The 22,509-nt window shown below is 38.1% G+C and overlaps 1 protein-coding gene across 1 annotated transcript in view; it reads right to left on the minus strand.

The window, feature by feature from the left end:
• LCOR (ligand dependent nuclear receptor corepressor) overlaps positions 1 to 22,509 on the minus strand; it is a 60,753-nt gene that overhangs the window by 29,294 nt on the left and 8,950 nt on the right. Inside the window, exon 2 of the mRNA XM_062001916.1 lies at positions 325 to 390. Within this exon, the coding sequence (XP_061857900.1) occupies positions 325 to 390 (66 nt within the window). The remainder of the gene's footprint in view (positions 1 to 324; positions 391 to 22,509) is intronic.

Here is a 22,509-nt window from a genome sequence, read left to right on the forward strand (position 1 = left end):
CATTCTTGCCTGCATTCTGAGGATGCAGGCTTCGTTTCGGCCATTTTTCTAAATCCCCAGATTACCAAACTGTGTATGATTTATCTACGCACAACAAATCTGTTTTTCTGAGCACTGCCAAATACACTCCCAGCTACATAAAGATGAACGCACACTCATTAGTAATTTTAGCCAATATGAAACTAACTGTGAGCACTGCCTGGGGGAGGGGGGGAAAAAAAAAGGCACAAATCACCACGGTAACACACATTTTCTAGAGGCAGAGCTGGGGCTGCTTCTGTCATTAGAAATGCAGAACGAGATACAAACATAGAGATTGAATACCTTTAAACAAACTGAGATCTTTTAATAATCCAGGTCCAAACAGGCCTTCTAGAATACTTTCAAACCCTAAAAGCAAATAAAAGAATTGTTAGCTTTCTAGATTAAGTACGTCACTACAAGAATATTCACAATAGCAGTTCTATATTTATCTGTTCCAAGAACAGAGCTCAACGTGTTTTCTCTAAGTATTACAAGATGCATGGGTCAATTGTAATGACTGAACTACTGACAAATCATAGCACAATTTAGAGTCCATCAACTCCTGTACTTCTGCAAATACCTAGGTTAAAAACAAAGAATGTTACCACATTGAAATAAACCAATTTGAAAACAAATAGGAAGCTGTAGTTTCTATAACATGACCAGGTAATTTCTACACAAAGAAAATCCCCTTGCTTAAGCCTCCAAACTGAAATAAGGTATGTTTTCCCAATTAAAGAAATACATTCTTCCATCTGAGTGGCATTCAACTACTTTTCTGAATTTCAGCAAATGTTAGAATCAGTGTTTCCTGAAGAATTACAGGTTTGAAGAAAGAAAATTCAAAGGAAAGGGATCCAGCAGTGCCCTGCAACTAAGGAACCAAAATGCAATCACAGAGCCACATCTAAGGCACACAGTCCGATTTACTTCGATGCCATGATTTATGTCTCACTTAAAATAAATCTAACCAATTTTAGTTTATTCCAAAAGAGGAAAAAACCTTTTTACTGAAATTACTGCCATTATTTGGAAATGTTAAATCAATATTACACTAAACCCCTGCTGTCAGTAAAATCTACAGAGCTATTAACTCCCCAGCCCTGTGAGAAGACAGGTTAGCAGAGCGAATATGAAAAGTATAAAGATGACTTTAAGGGGGACAGATAAATTCCATCTGCTTATAAAAATGTATTCCTAACATGACCATAAAACTCAAGACTACAAGTGACTGTATTTTTTCCCCCCATTAATATTTTTGCTTTGTAGGTTGAATAACGGCTTGCTAGAGGAAGCTTCTCATACTTGCCTGAATCTTTTGAGAGGCAGAAGATGAAAAAAAAAAAAACAGACAAAAATATGGTTTTAAATTTAGAGAAACTTTCATGGGTGAATCAGGGACAGATCAACTCAAATAGCTGTTTTAAGAAACAAGTCAAAATCTAAATGATCACATACTAGGAAAAAAAAATATCACTTTTTACATTGGAGAAGAGCAGTGATTCTGACTTCACATGAATCTACTATCACAGTTATATTTTGGACAGCAGTCTTCAAAAGGAAAGGACATGTAGCATTACACCCCTCTGGGTGTCAGCAAGATTGCTACTGAACTAAAATCTTCAGGTATCAGATGCAGGACCCTACAGAATTTGCAGTCTGCAACACAACTTAGATGGCCAAATCATTGCTGAGATAGACCATCATCCTTCATCTAATGTCTATTAGAGGTTGGCACTAAAAATCTAATCTCAGAAAAGACTGAGTGGAAAACAAACATTAAAAAAAAAACCTGAAAGGCTGATGGTGAAATAACAGTCAAGAGTAAAGAGAAATAGAGATCAGTAAACAAGGTGGAAAAGGAGAAGCTGAAAAAACATCCTATTGAACAGCACCTTGTCAGGCAGAGAAGTAGCACTGCCTCCAAAAAAAGCCAATTCAGGCTTCAGGAAGTGGCAGGAACAGTGGGAAAGGGCCGACCAACCTGACCTAGAAGAAAAATAGGAGAATCAGGGCATTGACCCATAGGTTTATGAAGTTCTCTTATGGGTAGTGATCCCCTCAGAATTTGTATCTGAAATGAAACCTTAAAGAAAACAGCTAACCAACCTCCCTCTTTCTCTTTTTGTTTAAAGAAATATATTTTTTATATATATACATATAAATAAAAGTCAGAAGAGCTTAGAAATTTTACTCAAACTCACCACTCTTAAAATAGTAACTGCCAATGACTCATGGCCCTCAGTTTGCCTTGCATGCAATTGCACACTGAAGTCTCTGCCAAGTTTTACAGCTTGGATATTGTACAATCATAGTTTGCTAGCCCACTGTTCTCAGTGATGCTAATGCCACTCGGTTTTATTAATATTAAATATTGGATTTAGCAGTTGCATAGCAACAGCAGAACATCTTATGTGCAATGCTTGACATTAAAAAAGGCAAATAAGGCAAGTATGAATGTATTCAAAAATTATACTAAAGACTGGCAAAACTGCCATGAAGCTGAGCCCTATTCCCTCCCAAATGTAAAGTGCAATGCAGTAAAGACAGTGCAAGCCCTGTGATATAGTATTCAGTCATTCAGGACTACAAAAGAGCAACCATATACAGTTAATCATGCATTATACATTGAAAACAAAATCTTTAAAAAGGAGCTGCCTACTTTTTATAGTATTTTTTCTCTCCATTGTCACTGCTCTTAGAAGTTTGAAAAGAACATTTCTTTTCCCACCGATTGTCCTTTCCCATTTGGCAGATGATATTTGCCTGCATTTCAAATGGAACAGAAATTAACATGGCTGCCTCAGCTAAATTCTGCTTTCTATATTTTCATCATCTATATTTCAGTGTCTGACAGTTCACAGCGGCTGAGGAGCGGGGCCAGTGGAAAAGCTGCAGGAATAGCAGAGCGAGAAGAGAGAAAAAGGGATGAATATCCCAATATTTTAGAGCTTTCTCTTAGTCCCTCACAATTAAAGCAACCCTATATTTAACCCTTATAACGTTACTAGTGGCTTGTACATAAAAAAGTATCTACTGGGTGTCAGGGTAAGAATTTAGGAAAAAAAGAAAGATTAAAAAAACAACCAAACAAAAATCACACCTAAAAAAACTGCAGAAAACACAACCCAGTCAAGTTTACAACATGTAAGACATCTTCCCTGTCTCACAGGGCTCTCCAGCAAGTCAAGGATTAGCAAAAAAAAAAAATCCCAGAAAGAAGAAGAAAATCCTTAGTACTGAAGCAAGGGTGGAATGACTTTTTAAATACAGAGGTTATTACACTATTATTACTGTTTCACAACTGTTAGCTCTAAAATTAAAGCAATATTTCAGAAACATTATTCTCTAAAATGTCCTGACAATAATCAGAACATGGATGTGCCATTTTTAATCCGAGAGTAATAAGCACAGAAATTAAAACTTCAAAAACTCAACAAACCAATAAACAAAATGATGAGGTTTTCTCAGATTTTACTAGGTTTGTCTCTTCACCTAACAGTTTTATTTTTATCTTTTCTGACATTTTTCATTCTCCCTTCTGTAACCAAATACTGTAAGAAATTTAAACTGTAATTATAGTTTGTTGGTTAATAGTTTACAAAACCGTTTAACTTAAGTTTTGCAGAAAAAAGAATTATATCCAGTTAGATGCTCCTATCATCTTTTGCCTTAAAACTTAGAGCACTTGGAATGCTTAAGTAGCTACAAGGCTCCTTAAGATAAACACTATTAGAGAAGTTGATAGCCGGAGAGAAGACTGGACTTTACTGACTAATCTCTAGCCATGAGGATTAGCCAAAGACACATTCTGTCCTTTAAAAACTGGAATGCAAGATCGTTAGAAGGAGACAGAGATGCACTTCTGGACTACCACTGTCATAGAGCTTAGCATTTCAAATGCTGTGATACTACAGCTCAAATATATCCCTTAATATTCACTACAGAATTCAGCCCTCCAGACGTGTCTAGTCAAAGTAGTAAAGCTTGTATAAGTCAAATAATTTTGAGGGTAGTAAGAAGAAAAGAAAGGCTATGATCCATTTTAACTATTATATAAATTGTTAAAAAACAAAACAAAACAACACAATATATCACAGGATCTGAACAGGGAAAATAAAAAACAATACACATCGTTATCAACTCTGCAGCCCTAATCTGGGAATATCAGTTTGTAAACTAGATCTCAACAGACTAAATAACTACTAGCCAGAGCACAAGTTAAGGCAAAGTAGATATTGTAGACCAAATGCAATGTAAACCAACTGATTCACCAGCATTTATTTATGATAAATAAATCAGCTTAATTCATAGCAATTTGCACTTTAAAAGTAGAACTTCAAAAAGCTGGAAATTGAGTCAAATCAATCAAGAAAACAGTCATCTTTTGTTTAAGTGTCTGAGCTAGTTAAGAACCTTTCATTACAAACCCTCAAAATATCATGAGAATTTTTACAAGTAAAATCCAAAAACCCAACAAAACTCAAAAAAAACCCCAAACTACAATGTAACTAAGAGTGAAAGTACTGAGAGAAGAGAAAACATTTGAAGATGAGCAGGGGAGATTCAGAGCAGATGTGACATGGGTCAGGGCCAAGAAACACATACATAGCTTAGAAACAGGCAAAGATAAAACCCAAAAGGCATCCCACATGCATATTATCAAAAGAAAAAAAAAGAGTTCTGTGACAAAATGGTAGTATATCAACAAACGCTCAATAGAAGGGCATATCACCATTCAACAAAAGCTATCAAGGTGATGCTATTTAACATTTTTAAGTTAAGAGCATTACAATGGAAGTTATAGAACTTTTTTTCCTGGGAGTTTTGATTGTTTGTAGCAGTATTTAATGCCAGTAAGTCTTGGAATACTGAGGAAGTTCTTATTGACTGTAAAAAAAAAAACATTCCTTTGAAATGTCAAGATATTAAACAGGTAAGTACTAGGGTCTCAACTTGGTCAAGGTTTTCAAAAACAAGGAGCAGCTCAGAGGACTACTAAGGAATTAACAGTAAAAATAGTGTCAATCAACATGGTTAAAAAAAGTATCTTATTTAACTTCATGAAACTAGAGATTTTATTGACAATTGTAACAGGCTCGACATATTGTTTATGGATTTATGTAACATTTTTGGGCTGGTACAACACATTCTGACTAAAATTATCCAGAAAAAAAAAAAAAGGAAAATAAACCAAAACAAACAAAAATCAGTCAAATACATAAAATACAATAAAACAGATTGGGAAATATTGAAGGGAGAAACTACTGATAGTGAGGTCCATCAGGTATTAGTTCTTGGCCCTATGCCATTTAATATTTTAGTGGGTGACTTAAAAGAATGCAGTCCCTAAATCTGAAGGAGATATAAAGACAGGAAGAACAGTAAATAACAAAATGTCCAGGTTACAGAGGCTGCTTACCAAAGCAAATGCAATTAAACATTACTGTGGAAGGGGAGTGGAGGGGAACGGAGAAAGCCATAAACCGTACATCTAGGAACAGCAAATACAGCTTCTCAAAGACATACCCAGATCCAGCAACTGAAATTGGAAGCTGATCAAACTCAGCCACACGTAAGACACTCTCAGTTTTACCAGAGTCCTACTGAAAACACAAGACATGCACTCCAGGACCAGACCAACACTTTCGCTACCCTAGGATTTTGGAGCTGTTATTTAGGGAAGTGTGGGCTGGCTGCTAAGATCTGTTCCCCTTGTACTCTCCCTCAGCACTTACACTCATCACGTTAGGAGTCTCATTAACTAGTAGGAAGCAAGAGCCACCACCATTACATCAAGTTTTTATTGGATTTCTCATGCCTAGATTTTCTGGTCAAGATTGGATATATTTATCCACAGCTATGGGATTTGAAGCAGGAATTAATTCAGAAAAAAATCCTACACTCTAAGTGTGACACGGGAATTCTGTCTCTTCAGGACAAAAATCTATTAAACTTGAATGTTTCATTCACAGGCATCTTAATAGAAAAGCAAGACCAAGCAACAAGGGAGGGGGAAAAAATGTCACAGGACAGTTATTAATACACACAAAGTCTCAGGACATGCATATAATTATAAGTTGTGTGAATAAAAGAACATTCACACAACAAAATAAAAGAAACTCTCATCTACCTATGATGAGAGATCTCATTATCTGAATGGAGCCCAATTAAGTACTCCAGTTACAAGTTAAACCAACTTTGCCTTTGCTTCCCAGGCAACAAAAAAAAAAAAGCTGCACATCCTCAGCAATTTTTCTAAGTTCACACATTTACATTCTTGTTAATGAAACTGCACTGCTCAGTGACTTACTGCAGACATCCCTTCTCCAAAGACATCAGAAGTCTTAGTAAATCCAAGGATTTTGGGAGGACTTTATCCATCAATAACCTGGTTATGCAAGATCAATACCTATATATACTTACAAGAAAACAAGTAGATGTTAAATAGCTACTGTTTAAAAGAAGCAGCAGCATGACACAGTCCTATATAGCAATATGTAGCTCTTCTGTAGTTTTTTCCACCAGAATACCTTGTGCTCCCATGACAAAATATGTGGTATCACATGCTAAGGTTCTTGGAGCTAAAGAGAAAAAAAATATCCTTTGGTCTTAGACTAATGCTTATTCACTGTAGGACAGCATCCTCAATAGAGAAGTTTCATTTGAGGCAACCAAGGTGCCAACTAGGTACATGTTCTGCCAAACAGCCTGTTACAGTAACATACTGCAGTAATAGGCTGAGAAATTAAAAAAGGACCAAAAAAAACCCCTCACCACGGCAGCAGACATGCACTATTGATAGAAGTGCTTCTGACCAACCATCCTGCAAGACTTCATCAAAATTCCACTACTAGTCTGTAATTTCAAATCAAGAAGCTGCGGCAGGCCATCCTCACTCTTCTCTTCAAGCACCTCTCAACCAAGCAATTCGTTTTCCTCCAAGAATTTGGAGGAAAGCACATTTTCTCTGATGCAATATCAAACTCATAGCAAGGCATTTAAAAGTGAAAGAGCTGTGACAGAAAACCAATCACATATCTGAACTACAGTGCTACAATACACTTGCCTTCACAACAAAAAAAGGCCCTGCCAAGTCCTCTAAAAGAGAGCAGATCTCTCTCCTCTACATGCAAGAATGCAAAGACAAAGAAGTTATCAGGCTGTTTTGCAGTGTGAGAAATGAAAACAGGTCTCCTCTACCTATTTTAGCATCCTGGCAGATTATCTCACTGATTACAACTGAGAAGTCAACCCTTAAAAACCAGAAGTGAGAAGTTACAAAGCTTCAGAGTATAGCAAGCCAAAGGTGCATATGGACCATCTCTTGCCTCCTCTTACGAAGAGAACTTTTTGTGACTGAGTATCAAGAAGAGAATTACACAAAGGTATGCAACCTTCTTATCTCTAATCGAAAGCCTCAGCAGCAGAATTCAAGGAAAGCCAAGGACTCTCTGCAATGGCTGTCTCAACAATCACCTCAAGATACAGCAATTGCTCTGGCAGACTGAGCCATAATCTTCATGGGGATTTGCAGATGGGAAGATCCTTCAGTTTGTAGATACTGCATCACTAATCTGGCCAGTTGTTGAAAGTCAGGGGTTGTGGGCTTTTGTTTTACATTTTAACTCAAGATCAGGAGGTTTATTGTAAGACTATCTGTTTTTCTTCACAGCCAGTCACCATCAGTGCAGGACTTGACTGGAATCTTCTCATGTAAATACTTGTGCTTTATTACTTTAGAAAATAAACCAGAAAACAGAGACATCACAAAATGGCAAAGAATGAGAACAGGAGAGTTTCAGTAACTATCAGTTTTCTGTGTATCCTTAATAAGATATTTTTTACTTAATGGTAGAATCAGATTTAAATTAAAATAAACCAAACTAACACTGAAAGAGTTGTCTTTCAGTATCTCAGTTCAAAGACAGTGCTCTATTTGTTCAGTCCCCAGGTCTGGAGTTCAAGGAGGCAACTGGGCACAATTTGCAAGGAGAAGAAACTATACTAATGAGCTAGAAAGATTATAAACAGAGAGCCAAATAGCCCAAGAATGAGAGTGGCCAATGGTGCAAAATATCATGGGCAAATGTTGTTACGCAAGAGACAGAAACATTTCTCAAACTTTTCTCCATATCCAAAGTGTTGCATTATTTGTGGTGGCAAAATAAAAACCTTGAACCTTTCTTCCTGTTAGAGACAACCTATTAATGCTTCACTGCCAAGCAAAGCTAAGATGACATTCATCAACTACTAGTGTTTATGCCCATTCCCCATGCTCTCCAGGCACAAGCACAATACTAGTCTTTCAGCAGACTGAATTGATCTCCCTAGAAAACATCTCCCACATAAAAGACAGGATTTTCAGTAGTATCAATGCATTGTTCCACTTTATTTCATAGCCACTGTAATGCTCATACACAGAGCAGCCAGAGTCAGGTGCGCTGTGCTGTCAGGAACAGCTTGTGGTACAGGAACAAGTGGGTACAGCAAAGACTCGAGTCAGTTTAAATCATGGAGGAGTCTTCCCTCTCACCCAAAGGCGATACATGGAAGCAGAGGACACTAGTGCTTTCCACTTGAGCCTCAAGAGGTATGTATTGGCATGGTGCAGAAAGAGATGTGGGTTAAACTGGCCGGGATATTAACTGTGTTTCATACTCCACAGCAGTCCTATTTGAAGACGGTTGCTTTCCCCTACAAACTCTGTCCTGCTCCATATTTTCTTCAGTGAAACCAGGATAGCTAAAACAATTCAGCTAAAAAACAGCCCAGAAAAGACAGGCACAAGCTGCTGAATACATTTAAACAAGGACTTCCAGCAGAAAAAGTATCTACAGAACTACAGCTTTGTTCTGGAAAATCCTTAGTGTGACTCGGGTTCACCTCCTTTATCACAGGAGGTCAGTTATATCATCACTCATGGCTGAATTAACTCAATACATTCTCTTATTTTTGGATCCCAAGTTATAAATATCCCTATCACCCTCTCTACAAAGCTTTTCAAATCTATACATAAGCCCAACAAAGGGGAATGAAAATGTGATTCTGCTTAGGAAACAAATTATAGTTATATCATCCATTATTGAATGTATCATGAACTTCAACAAATAACATAGACTTGTGAAAGTTTATTGAACATTTCTTAGTTCAGAAGTGAATATACTGAGCTTATCTGTAAGGGGAAACCTGCCAAGAGCCTTTTTACTCTATTGTTTGTGATTAGAAAAATCTCCATCATAAGCTATTACATAATTGCCCCAACAAAGAGCATCCAAAAAAACCCAACAATTTATGATTTCCAAAGATACACCATTTAATAAAGTCAAGGGATTATTTCACTAAATCAGCAGTGAGTGTATCTAAATTCTGATTAAGAAGTTATCAGAAGAAAAGAAGAATATAGTTCATGGAAAGAAACTTGAATCATGACTACAATGAATATGAAGCACACCTCATGTTTTAAGAATGCTTCCCAGAAATTCTGGAAAAGAATCCTTAGGCTTTTCAGATGGACTGTTCAGTTCTGCCTCAACAGAATGGACAGTCTAGGTTAAATCAGTGGGTGACACGGGGCAGTTACACACAAAAAAATTAAAGGATAACTGAAAGTGGAGTAGGGGGGCAAAAGTTACCTACCTTCAACAAAATCCTCCAAAACAAACAGAACAGCACACAGAGAAAAGTATCTTAACACCAAAAGACATGACCATAGATTTCATATTAGTTACAGAGCAGATCATAGCAACTAATTGTCATCAATGAAGTCACAGTATACCTCAAGTGAGGCATTCACGTGTCTACAACACAACATGCAAACCTAAAGGGAGCACAGCTAAACCAAACAGCCCTCTCCAGCTTTATGGTTATTTGCACATTGACAGTATCAAGAACACAATGGCACAAAGTCAGCACATGGCAACTTCTCCACACAGCACTGCAGATACTGCTATACTGTTATTGTTACTCTTGTGCCAACAGAAATATTCTTTATATTCAGACCTCAGGTCATGTCTATGCATTAAAGAAGCTACAAGCCCTGCGACTCCTCTGAAAATAGAGGAGCATAAGTACTGCTGCTGACTCTGTAACAAAATATTATAGCACCAAAACAATTTGGTGCTGAAATCAGTTGTGGAAACTGAAGTTGCCAGATGTGACGGAGCATTACTCAGTGTAGACTAGAAGCAGTAAACAGCTATAAAATAGCCTAACTTTTGAGATTTGTTGGAAATTTTCCCAAAGAGCAAGTGACTGATAAATCTCTCCCTCACCTCTGATGTCATGGAATGTTTGCCATCATTTCATGTAGCAACTCTTTGAATCTTACTAACATGTTCAGTTCAGATAGATATCCTCTATTCCGTAAGCCATGACTGCAGATATGCTTCCCAAGAGAAGCACTCAGATTCTTTAGAGTATTTTGTGTTCAACTGCAAGTTGGCTACAACGAGGGGGGTTTTTTTAATCTCCTTGACAGCAACATAGGATGGAAGAAAGACTGCTTAACATCAGGCATTTCTATTCACACTCTTCCTTTTTCACCAACACTACAAGCAACGGTAGTTGCATGCAAAAATTGGTTTTTGCTTGCCTTATTTCTAGACAGGAACAGTTACCTGGCCTAGTCTAGTTATGTCAGCAGGAAAAAGTATCAGGACCAGGGACAGCTGAGACAGCAACACTGCTGAAACCAAGACCTGTTTGCCTTCCTCATTTCCTCTCTCAGATTGCCTTTCCCTTATTCAGATTTGAGACAGCCATCTGAAGTACTGGATGAGCCCTGAAGATGGTAGTCAGCAAAAAGCCCTTGGGATTTGGTTGATACAAGAGTAACATGGTAGAAAATGTATCTTTTATGATGGCCATTCAAGATTTCAAAGTTACACCCAGGTATCTTTTCTGAGTAGCTACAGAAAATTTGGTGTCTACAGGTATATTTAACAGTTTACATAGCACTCAGATGAGTTACATACACAGTAATCTCAGCTCCTATCATCACCTTTAAAGTCTGCCTCAAACCAATTAGTTCTGTGCAGCTTTTTGACACCACTTGGTCTTCTTTACCTCATTTACTCCAGACCTTCTAGGATTCCTGAAGCACAGTGTGTTATTGGCCTTTCATAATTAAGGAATTCAAAGATTTAATCCACTGCACTTTGGTTTAGGCCACCCTATTCCCTCACAACTTCTGTTTTCAGTCAGGTTGAAACTCTTTGTTTAAAGGGCAGCACGTGTGATTTGAACTCGAGAGAAGTCAGCAACCCCACACTGTCTGCATGTTAAGGTTCTCAATGTCACTGAATTACAGTAGAATCTCAGAACATGCTCCCAGTTAATGAAATTACAGGTTTCTAGTCAAGGATATCGAACTGTTTCAAAGACAACCACTTGGAGGTCAGTCTTCTAGAACAGCCAGTCTTGCTCCAATTTGATAGTTGGTATCTAAATAAAAAGGTCTTAGCAGAGCTGTTACTGCCTCAAGCCTGTTGAAAGAAGTCCCTATTTAGGATGCTCAGCAGATCTAGAACCAATTCTTTGGTGCAAAGTGAAGAAACAATGGGAGAACACTCAGCCTTCTAAGAAATTGGCTACCACAGGTCCTTTGTTAAAAATCTGAGTTACATTTTCCCCAGGTAATCTACACACAAAGCTCCTCAAACTTGGCATTCCACACTACGTCATATTGCTGACTTCACTGGAGACTAAAATATCTGTAACAACCTCCATATGAAGAAATAACACAAATGCTTCATAGCTTTGAGTGCTGCTTTGCTAGAAAAGCTCCAGCTCTTAAGATGAAGGTCACTGTCCACTTATATCCAAAGCAGCTATTTTTCTAACTTCTGAATAGCCGTTTCAGAGCAAGATTTCAGAAATGGGTTTCCTAATCCATGGCTAGGAACCGCTAGCACTACATCCATAATCAGTGAAGAAATGTGATGCAAACCACGCTTCTGCAGGTTACATGTTAATCACCTGATCCTAAGGGATTAAAAGCCCAGAGTAACACTAACAGACACTGAAAGTTAAAAACCAGGCTGATGTCTGTGACACTCAGTAAGTATCTCTCTTTAAGGTAATTTTTTTCCCCCGTATAGAACTCTTCTCACCTAAGTTTCTCCTAAAGAAAAAGAATAAGCAGGTACATGTAGAAAATGTACATGTAATGACAAAGTATGGCATAAAGAGTGAACAGGAAATTGCCAAGGAATATGTGTGTGCAAGAAGCATTACTAACTATTTCGTTTAAGTTCCCCACTACTGTCAATTTTTTATCTTAAATTCTCTGAAAATTGTTTTAGAGATAGATGACTTTTTCAAAAAGTGTTCTTTGACACCAGAAATATTTCCATGCTCAAGGAATGTGAGACTTCTAGAACATATTGTGCTTCAGCACATTTGATAAAATTAAGTTAAACAGGGTACTAAATAGGTCTCAAGTTCCCTGGGAAAACCTGAAGCAGCCATAACAAACTTGCTTTTCCATAAAACCAGAGGAATAACACCAGAGGGGTGAGTGAAGGAATCAGCCACCAAACCAAAATGTTGCAGGATATTGGAACAAGTGTTGTAAAACACTGCACTTGCCTAGCGCTAGTTCTTCTGAGAGTGTATGTCCAAGTAGTGAAACAAAAGCAAGCTACAATCTTACCTAAATTCATAACCCATGTGCAGTGCTGGACAGTGGCAATGAAAATCCAAGGAGAGAAATTATAAGCAATTACTTTTAAACATGAGTCAAAATGATGGGCAACAGTTTTAACAAAAGAAATTAAGGTGCATGAAGACAAGACTCCTTTCATTCACAACGGGAAAAGAACTGAAGTGCACAGGGAAACTAAGGCTGCAAAGGAACCTGTAAAATCTAAAGCTATACAACAAACATTGCTATCAGCACCAAATTCACTCCACTAAGTAGTTGCTTATGGTACTGTTTCAATAAATAGTTCAATTAAGTACAGTAGCAGTTGAGACATGAGACATTCCAGAGTGGCGAGTCAAAAGTACATTCTTTAAAATAGGACATTAGTTTAATGCCGATTTCTTTATCTTTGAACAGCTAATTACTGCCAGCCAATTGCTTACGTAACAGAAAGCATGCAATATCTCATTTTGCAATAGCTACACAATCACAAAACATATTTTAAAGGAATCTGCGTTACCAAGTCTACAATAATAATTTAGCACAGAGTTTACTCTTCCAGGCAACTGGTTCCTTACCAGTACCAGAGCAATGTGACTCGCAACACAGCGATTCAAAAAAACTCCCTTTGCATTTTTTTTTCTTTCTGATAACACTTATTTGATGCAAGTACTTTGAAAGATATTTTATTATTTCAAGTACTTTAAAATCTCTCCTAGGCCCATACTCATACATTCAGAAGTCTGAAGTGGTCTTTTGTAAATACGTCAAACACAATCTAAAGATTTTATATGTTCTCGGATTAATCTGCAGTTAATCTTATTAGACAAAGAGCCAAGATTTTCAAGAACGAGTGCTAAAGTTGTAACACTAAATAAGCAAAGTTCATTTAAAAAGCAGCCCTGAAATTCTTCCTACTCCTGCACCCATTTTAAAATCGCCAATAAGCACTAGTCGTACTGCAGTTTCTACCAGCAGGCTTCTGAATATGCATAATGCCAATAAAGCTAATTACATTTTAAAAAATAATAATCTACGTGCAATTAAGATATTGGCAACATTTTAATGCAAAAAAAAAAATTGTTTAAATATACTAACATCCTAGTCTTGGGATATCCAGTCAAGCTACGCAAAGAGATGTGTTTGTCCCTTGCATACTCCCAAATGTGGAAGTAGGATCAGAAACTGGATCTGGAAGAAAGGGTAAACAGCATGTTAGTTAAATTCACAGAAGATACTATGTTCGGAGATGTTGCAAACATTAGTGAAGACAAATACATAAGTGACCTAGAGAGAAAATAAAATTAGTTCAAAAACAAAAACATCTCATGAAAAATAACTTCAAACACACAATGCTGAGGAAACACAAGGATAGGGGAAGAAAGAAAAACAAAAGAAACCTAGAAGCAGCAACAGTGGACAGTCAGCTGAATATTTACATTGAGAAACAGTTTGGAGTTGCAGAGGCATCAAACAGAGCAGGGACATTAAAGTTCTTTCTATAGTCTTTGAGCCAGTAACAATGGCCACCTCCTTGCACAATTGCCAGGGACTGAAAAATTCCCCTTCATTCCCAGCAAGTGGAAAGCTTTTCTCAATGGCAAATCAAGTTCTGCAGGAGGTAGGGTTTAATTTTTTTTAAGCAAAGTTAACATACGGTTAGCATAAGCCTACGCAGCAGGTTCTTCCAGTACTTCTGCTGCTCGTGGCTTTGTGCAGAACAGAAGGAAGCTAACAAAATGAAACCATTTTTACAGGTGCAACTCAATCTCACATTGTTCACATTTATTCATGTGGTCCTTGAGAAAAGAAACCAAAACAGCTAGTTCAACTACTAAAAAAAAAAAAAAGAAATAAAAAAAAGGAAAACAATAAACCATAAAAACCTCTTCAGCCTTTACTTTTGCATTAAAGTTACTTTTCTGAGAATGACATCCACTCACCCATCACAGTAGATGCCTTTGCCCTTAAAGCTGGAGAATGCAAAACAACAGGAGGAAAGAACTGACTATCTTTAGGAAGGTGGCAAGAGGATGCCCACCTGCAGCAGTCACATAAAAATCAATACAGCAGTTGAAGTACACGTTCAAGGACTGTCAAAAGCCTTTGTTCTTCAGAAACACTTTCAGGCACAAACTAAGTACCATTAATTCTGCTTCATTCCCAAATTAACAGATTAGGCTAATTTTACAGGATATGTGATTCTCACTAAGAAGGCTTCTGTGAGGGAACCATGTAAATGCTTTATACCCAGAGCAGTTCAGAGACTCGAAATGAAATGAAAAAAATCCCAAAACACTTTAACAGAAGCCATCTTTTTGCTTTTCATGTTGTTGAATCTTAGGGCAAGCTCCAGCACGTAGGCTTGTGCTTCCATTTATGCATGGCATCACCACATGAAAACGAAACTGAAGGTTTTCCTTGTTCTTGACAACGAGTAAGCAATGTGACTTCTGAAATAATTCACCCTATGAACATCTACAGCATCTGCTTTTGGGGAGGTGGCAGGAACAAAGAAACAGTTCCTACCAGTTTGCTTCATCTTTGACAGAGGCTGGTTAGTCATGCTTATTTCAATGGAGATCCAAACGAGATTGCCAGGCATCCCTCAAGCCAAAGGCACATGAAACGGCTTTTAAGCATATCATAGTTCCATTTTAAAGTATCTTCAGGAACAGCACAGAACTGAGAACTGCATCATCTTATTGAAGAGCTCAAAGCATTTTAGGAAGTGGCACTTTGGACATAAAAATTTATCTTTGTTTTGTGCACCAGAGACAGTGGTAAAGCATCTATGTAAACCTTTTGCCTCTCTTGAAGGTGAAGTACTAGCATGAGTCAAAACTCAGGGAGGCAAACTCCAATCGACCCTACAGATTCAAAGCACAGTCTCATAAGCAGACCTTTCAGCAGTAACAACAGGTTTTGCAGTCCTTCCCTTCTCTGCTCCAATAATCATCCCTATATCTGTACCCCCATCAGTTACACTGGTTTGAGTTCATGAGACTGTGTAAGAGACAAGACAAATTACTCTGCCTACCTACTCCTCTTTAATAAATAAATAAATAAAGAACCTTGAACAGCCATTCTCTTATAAGACAAAGGTTTAACTAGCCCAGAATCCCAATTCCAATCAGGGCAAAGCGTAAGAAGTCACACAAGGGGTTGCTTTAAGCAACGACATCCTGAAAAATGCCTGGCAAAAAAAACAGTACGTCTGCTTAGGAACAAGAAGTGCAGCTACTGCTTAAGAAACTGTTCAAGAACAGAGCATGCACTTAGTCTGGTTTATTAGATGTGTAGCTGCCTTTGACTGCTTGTACGAAAAACATGGGAGATGCATGTTATGCCAAAGATGCTGGAGAATCAAGGCCTACTAGAAGAGAAAGGAGCTAGAGTCAGCAATACTATGTGCTGCATAGGCTCTTGCACAGTATGTTGCTGGGAACAGGATACAGAGGAGTAGCTCAGGTTCACGCTCCTGTAGGAGAGTCCACCCCACGGATCATGGATCTTCTGCTGCAGGAGCAAACAGATGTGTTCTGGAAATGGTTCATCCAGTTGTCTCCCCAGAGCCCTGTTGACAGAACCTTGTTGTGCTCCTTGATGTTGCTGGCTGGCAAACCTCAGCAGATGAATTCTGCAGAAGTGCTGAACTGCCCTTAGCTCTACCTGGTTTTTGCCCTGATAACTCCTGTTTGAAAACAAGCCCTATGATGGCTTTCAACCCTGTGTAAAGACAGAACCCCTAAACCAGAAGCCATGTTGAATACACATCCTGACTGGCTGAGCACATCAGAAAACCTGCTCTACTCACATCTGGTGATCAACAAACATGTTCTCTGTGGTAGGAATTGTTTCTCAGTGAAAAGGAAAGACACTTAACTAAGCTAAGAATGCTGATGTAATCAGGGGCTGACTACCCTCAGGAGGTTTCCATGGCTAGAAATTTACTGCTCCTGCCATTTGGGATAGCATTGCCCCTAAACGTGCTGATTCAGCACCACCCCATCTCCCCAACGGATACCATAAAACCTAGACTTGTGTGGTATCCTACCAGGGATCATTGTCACTTCCTTAAAGGCTGAACACACAGATCACCCAAATGGGTAATGAGAAACCTTTCCTTTAGGCTAACATTCAAAAGTGTTCTAAGTCTAACTCAAAAGGAGAAAAATTGAGATTACCACTATGCTGCAGGAACTAGAAATATCTATATGAACCACTACTATGGGATACAAAGACAGATTAAGACGGTTTGATTTCTGGAAACCACCTTTCAGTGACAGCAACTAGCAATGATCCCAATGTCTGCATTACAACACCAGTTTCTCTGTGATTTTTCTGTTCATTTTATGAAGAACAAACACATTAGATAAAAGATTTTTATTTACTCACTGGAGACACACTGCAACTTGAGGCACTTTCACTAGCAAGGCAGTATGAAACAGAATGACTCACGTGCTTTAAAGGAGTGAAAAGAAATTCAACAGCAGTAAAATGTGTGTGCATATAAAATGCATGATTGCAAAATATACTGTGTTAATTGTTAATTACGAGAAGCAGTGTAAGGAGACATAAATCCCAAGTTACTAGAAGACAGATTATTGCAAACTGGAAGTTACTGTAAACAAGCAAGTCCACTCTGCAACATGTCTTCAATGTTTTGAAGCCACGATTACTGATTACCTGGCACTTTAATCCATGATAAATCCACCTCTTCACTGAAAGAACAGATCCCACTCATTCTCCCCATCCCCCAGATACCACGCAAATGTAAGATGAGTAACATGACGAGATGGTTCAAGGATCAGTTCCCAACTAGCACAAAGAGGGTGGTATAACCACCTCTCTCTGCAGGATTTTAAATCTATACTAGGTTAAAAACTACTCTGTAACCATGAATTGTGTTTTTACAATAAAATTTACTTTCAGTGCTACACAGACCTTGGACATGTATCCTTTTTTCCTGCAGTAGAAACAAGACCTTTCCTGAAGAGTCTTCTATATCGGCCAACATTAAACAAATGTATTCTTCCACAATGCTCATTCAGGTTAAATGACATAAAATTGATTTATCAGAAATGAGCATCCAAGCTACTGCCTGAATCTGTATCTATTACAAACACAATGCAAATTTGCAAGTGTGGCAAGGTCTGCACATGGACTTGCAGCTCCTTCGAAGTTACTCTAGCACAATCTTTCCCTTATTTAAAAGGAAAACAAAAAGCCTGCTGAAAGTTTCTTGTAGCATCTTCTATACTAGACATCAGGTTTAGGATATATAAACAATAATCAATAAATTCCAGTATTTTCCACTAAAATAGTGATTTAGCACTGATAATTTCATATCTTCTCAGAAATCTGACTCTCTACAAACCTGCTTACATTGTTGTGATGCAATAGAGACAAAAATAGATAGCATAATGTTTTAACTTTATTCTAGAAAAATAATAACTCAAAAGCCAACAGTGGTTCTATTAGATTCTTGAGGACCATTTCTTGAAGTTGATTTCTTTAAAAGAAAGGTTTTCTGACACATCTGCCTAGGCAAATCTCTGTGCTGTTCTAATCCTTCACTCATTAACTGAAAACAATAAGGTTTTGGTTTCAATATGTGGCCTTCTCCAGACAACTTCTATTTGGCTTCCTAAGCTTAAAAAATAAAATCAAATTTAAAAAAAATCACAAAAAAATCCCAACCCACAGAACCTACCTGCCTTCTCCCATTACGCTCTCTTCAAATGCTATCAAGTTTTATGTTTAATAAAACATAAACAAAGGCTTTCATAAACAAAGGATTCAACTTCTTTCTCAGTTACTTGAAACTGTTTTTCACCTAGAGTAGGAAATATTTTGTTCATTTCCCAAGAAATGCTTTAAGATGTATTTCGAAGAATTTAGTCTGCAGTTGCAGTACCTTAAAATTATATAGCCATCATTTCCCATTGGACAGGTCTCCAATTTTCATTATGCTTATCCCTATACCACTAAAAAAAGAAAAAAAAAATCCCCAAAAAACCAAGCACCACACCACCAGAAACATTTATTTAAAGCTTAATTTTTTTAATGCAAAATTTGTTTTGCTGCTCCACTTGACCTTCCACTTTTCTTGTCTCTGAATGTCATGGAAACATCTCTAATCTAAGCTAACTATACCATTTATTGTGGTACTCACAGCTTACTTAATCCAGAGGCAGAATAGCAAAAACTTTTAAATTCTTGCTCTTAGATGCACCTTTACATTTCTTCAGTAGATTCAAACAACGTAAGTAATTACACAGCTATTAAAGTTTATCGTCTCCTTTTCCAAAAGCATTCTTTGTGAAGCCTGACCCTCATTTATGCTAATCTTCAAGAGAGACCTAGTTTTAGAGAGACATTCATTTTCCTTCTCTGGTTCCGAGAGGGAGGACTCTTGGGATATTTCAAGGCTATGATGTCCCGTTAGCTCATATTCAGCTCTATCTAATCTACCTCCCCTCAGATTGAACTAACAAGGAGGAGCCACCTTAGTAAAAGAATGCATTACCAAGGAGATTGAAAGCCTGTAGACAAGTATTCTGCTTGTCATTTTGAAAATGAGAGTAATCTTATGACCTTCCGTGAGGCCACCTGAAGCAAAAGATCATATTCCCAAGACCATCTGACTTATTTAGCTTTAGCCCCTAATCCTACACTGAGCACAGACTGACAGCAGAGAGTGAGCTAGTTACTGCACTGACAGCCAAGGCCCATTTACAGGTTGGCTGCCTCGCTGACAGAAAGCGGGAATGTGTCCACAGGAGAGCCTCACTTGTCACACCTAACCACCAGCTCCTCCAGCCCACACCACAGCCCTTTCACAGCCACAGCAAGCAGACTGTTGGCAGCTCAGAGGCACAGGACAGCACTTGCAGGGATTCCTCCACATACCCACATCTATGGCTTTGGTTCTGGCCCACCCTTAGCTATTGGCCCACACTCCCTGTGTAGTCTAAGATAGGACCTCTCACTAAAGCCAAGGCTTATCAAACCTTGACTTCAGGACCCAGCTTAGAAACAGACCCCAGTAGAGCTACATTGGCAAAACTATGGGGTGGCAAAACACTGCTCAGAGAAAGATTTTGTTTTTTCCCTTAAAGAGAGTTTTGCCACCACCAATAGAATCTCAAAACTATGCAGTAAATTCAGCACTTCTAAGCTTTCAAGCCTGCCAGTATAAACCAGCTCTGAAATGATCTCTGTTAATTCCTTGTACACAGAATCATGAAAACCCTCCTAGGCAGCATCAATGCAAGCTGAGAGCAAAGATCTGCCTTAAAGATGAGATCAGAGAATCACTTCTATCTTTGTCCAAACTGAATATGAAAGAACTATTTCTCTCCTCTTGCTGTAACAGAAAGTCCTCCAAGTTCCAGATACTAAGAGGACAGAGAGGAAAGATCATCAAGCAGAACTTAGGGTTAGGATGCTGAAATGCCCATGAGCATGATAAGCAGAAGGTGCTGGTTTCTTGGGAACTAGTCGTTTGTTTTTTTTTTTACAGAGACTTTTTTTTTTTAAGTAGGTTTAGTAGTTTTAGTCCTGAGGGGGAAAAAAAGTTTCCAAAAATAACTGCTTACTTTACGAAGTTTGTGAGGTGTCATCACAAGTGTATTTAGCTGCTAAAGTTCATCAACATGTCAGTAAGTATAGACCAAAGCAGCTGTGATCGACTTCTCCCTACATGCCTTCCCCTCCACCATCTCATTATACATATATATATATATATATATATATATATAAAGCTGCGTAAGGCATTTCCTATCCTAGGGGCAGGAGCAGTCCTTGGATTACAATAGGCTGAGAAAATGTAAAGCCCTATCTGCTATTCTTATTTGGAGCAGAGAATTCAGTTCAAAGTACAAGCAGTAGGAAGATATGAATTCAAGATAAGTCACAGGCAAACAGACGATTTAGGAACAAGAACCAATCTGTTTGTTAAAGGCAAGGAGTGTAGCCTCCATAGCAAAGTAGACTACAGTTCTGCAACATCTTTAACTTCCAGAGTCAATTTTTAATCTAATTTGAAACTGAGTAACTCGTTGAGCAGAGTAACCTCTGAACTCTCTATTCAATTTTGTACTGTTAGCGTGCTCAGTCTATGACCTCAGTTATGGTTCTAGTAAAACAGATTGAGCTGGAAGACTGGTCAGGATGGAGGCTATTTAGGTTTTGACACGTAGAACTGCAGTGCACCTACCATACTTGAAATGTCTTCTAGTCATTAAAATGATTAAAGTCTGTATCCTGTTGAGACCAGAAAGGTGGTTTACCTGTTGTTTCAGGGTATCTGGTAGATACCTGCATTGGCAACGCAGGGCATGAAGACTACATCAGTTTATACTCTAGTCTGGTAATCAAAGTTCCCTTTACAACTACATAAGGGAGGATTGCTAACGAAATCTTTAGAACCAACAAGAACTCTGTAACAGGAGTTTGGCCTTCACAGCAAGGTTCTTGGAAGGGAGAATACAGAAGCCTTGACCACAGGGAGTGCAGTACTCATATAAATAGATCTACTTAGCACCTCTCCAGCCTTTTTCCAGAAGTTAGCTTTCAAGTTGAAGCTTTCCAGGGTTCTCCTCCATGATATCCTTTTGGATAGAGAATATTTTTAAATAGCTAGGTATGAGAAGAAAAAGGAAAGATAAAACTCATTCCAAATTTAATAGATGACTAAATATCAGCTCATACTCAGTAACACCTACAGGCACTTTGGAAAGAAAAAAACAGTCCTTGTTTACACATTGTTTGGAGCAGTAATTTTCAATCTGTGGGCTCCTGAAAAGCCTAATGACCCCATGCAACTTAAACTATTGGCAATAGCCTTGTTTTTGCACAGTTGCTTCTTGCCAACTCCAGGTTGAAAGCCATTGATTTAAGACAGTCTTGGCAAAACACAGTTCTTCTCCCAATGTTTAGGCTTGTTCAACAGATAAATATGGCATTCCTGATGAATTCTAAAGATAGTGTGCCAAACAGACCTCCACGTGGCCTGTGCCAATCAAACACTGAAGCCCTTTGCTCCCAAATCACTGCATATCATGCAAGAAAAATTGCAGAGACAAGACCAAGAGTTTAGATTTTGTGAAGAGTTTACTGATTACATTCCTGTAGGATGACAACTAGGTTCCCAGAGCACCTTACCATACAGGTCCAAACAACTATATTTGTATCACTCTGTGTAACTGCACAAGATGACAGAGAGGGGAAAAAAAACAAAGTACAAGAGAAATGTGCAAGCAGTAGTTAAGCATTTAACCAGAAATACCAAAATCACTATTAAACTTGCTGTAATTTTGTCCCCCAAGTGTATATTATGGGAACTGTTTCAGAGAAAAAGTTACTTTTTGCCCCTCCAAGAGAATTTGACATTTTTTATAAAAGCTCAGTACACTTGTCTTACAGAAGGCATTTTGAATTATAGATACTCGTTTAAACCTACACAGAACCAACATTTCCCACTCAGTTTTTCCCTCACCCTTTTCCATCCTCCACTCAGTCCCGTAGTATTTTGAAAGACTGTAAGCTACAGTATGCAGATAACCACTATGGTGAGTGAAACTATTCCATTTCCAGTTGAACAGGAGCACAACTTTTCCAGAGGACATTTAAAACTGGCAAGGGACACTTCCTTTACTTAGCAGAGAAGTCAACTAGGTCAAGAAACAAAAATTGAAACAGCAGCACATTACTGTTTTCTACGAGAAGTTTTTCTCACTGCTCATTTTTGAAATGAAGACTATCAGATGGTTGGTCTTTCCATAACTAACTAGTAAGACCCTTGCAAGAAACCCTAGAAGAGAGATTATACT

The sequence above is a fragment of the Colius striatus genome, chromosome 8 (assembly GCF_028858725.1).
Source record: "Colius striatus isolate bColStr4 chromosome 8, bColStr4.1.hap1, whole genome shotgun sequence".
NCBI classification, from domain to species: domain Eukaryota; kingdom Metazoa; phylum Chordata; class Aves; order Coliiformes; family Coliidae; genus Colius; species Colius striatus.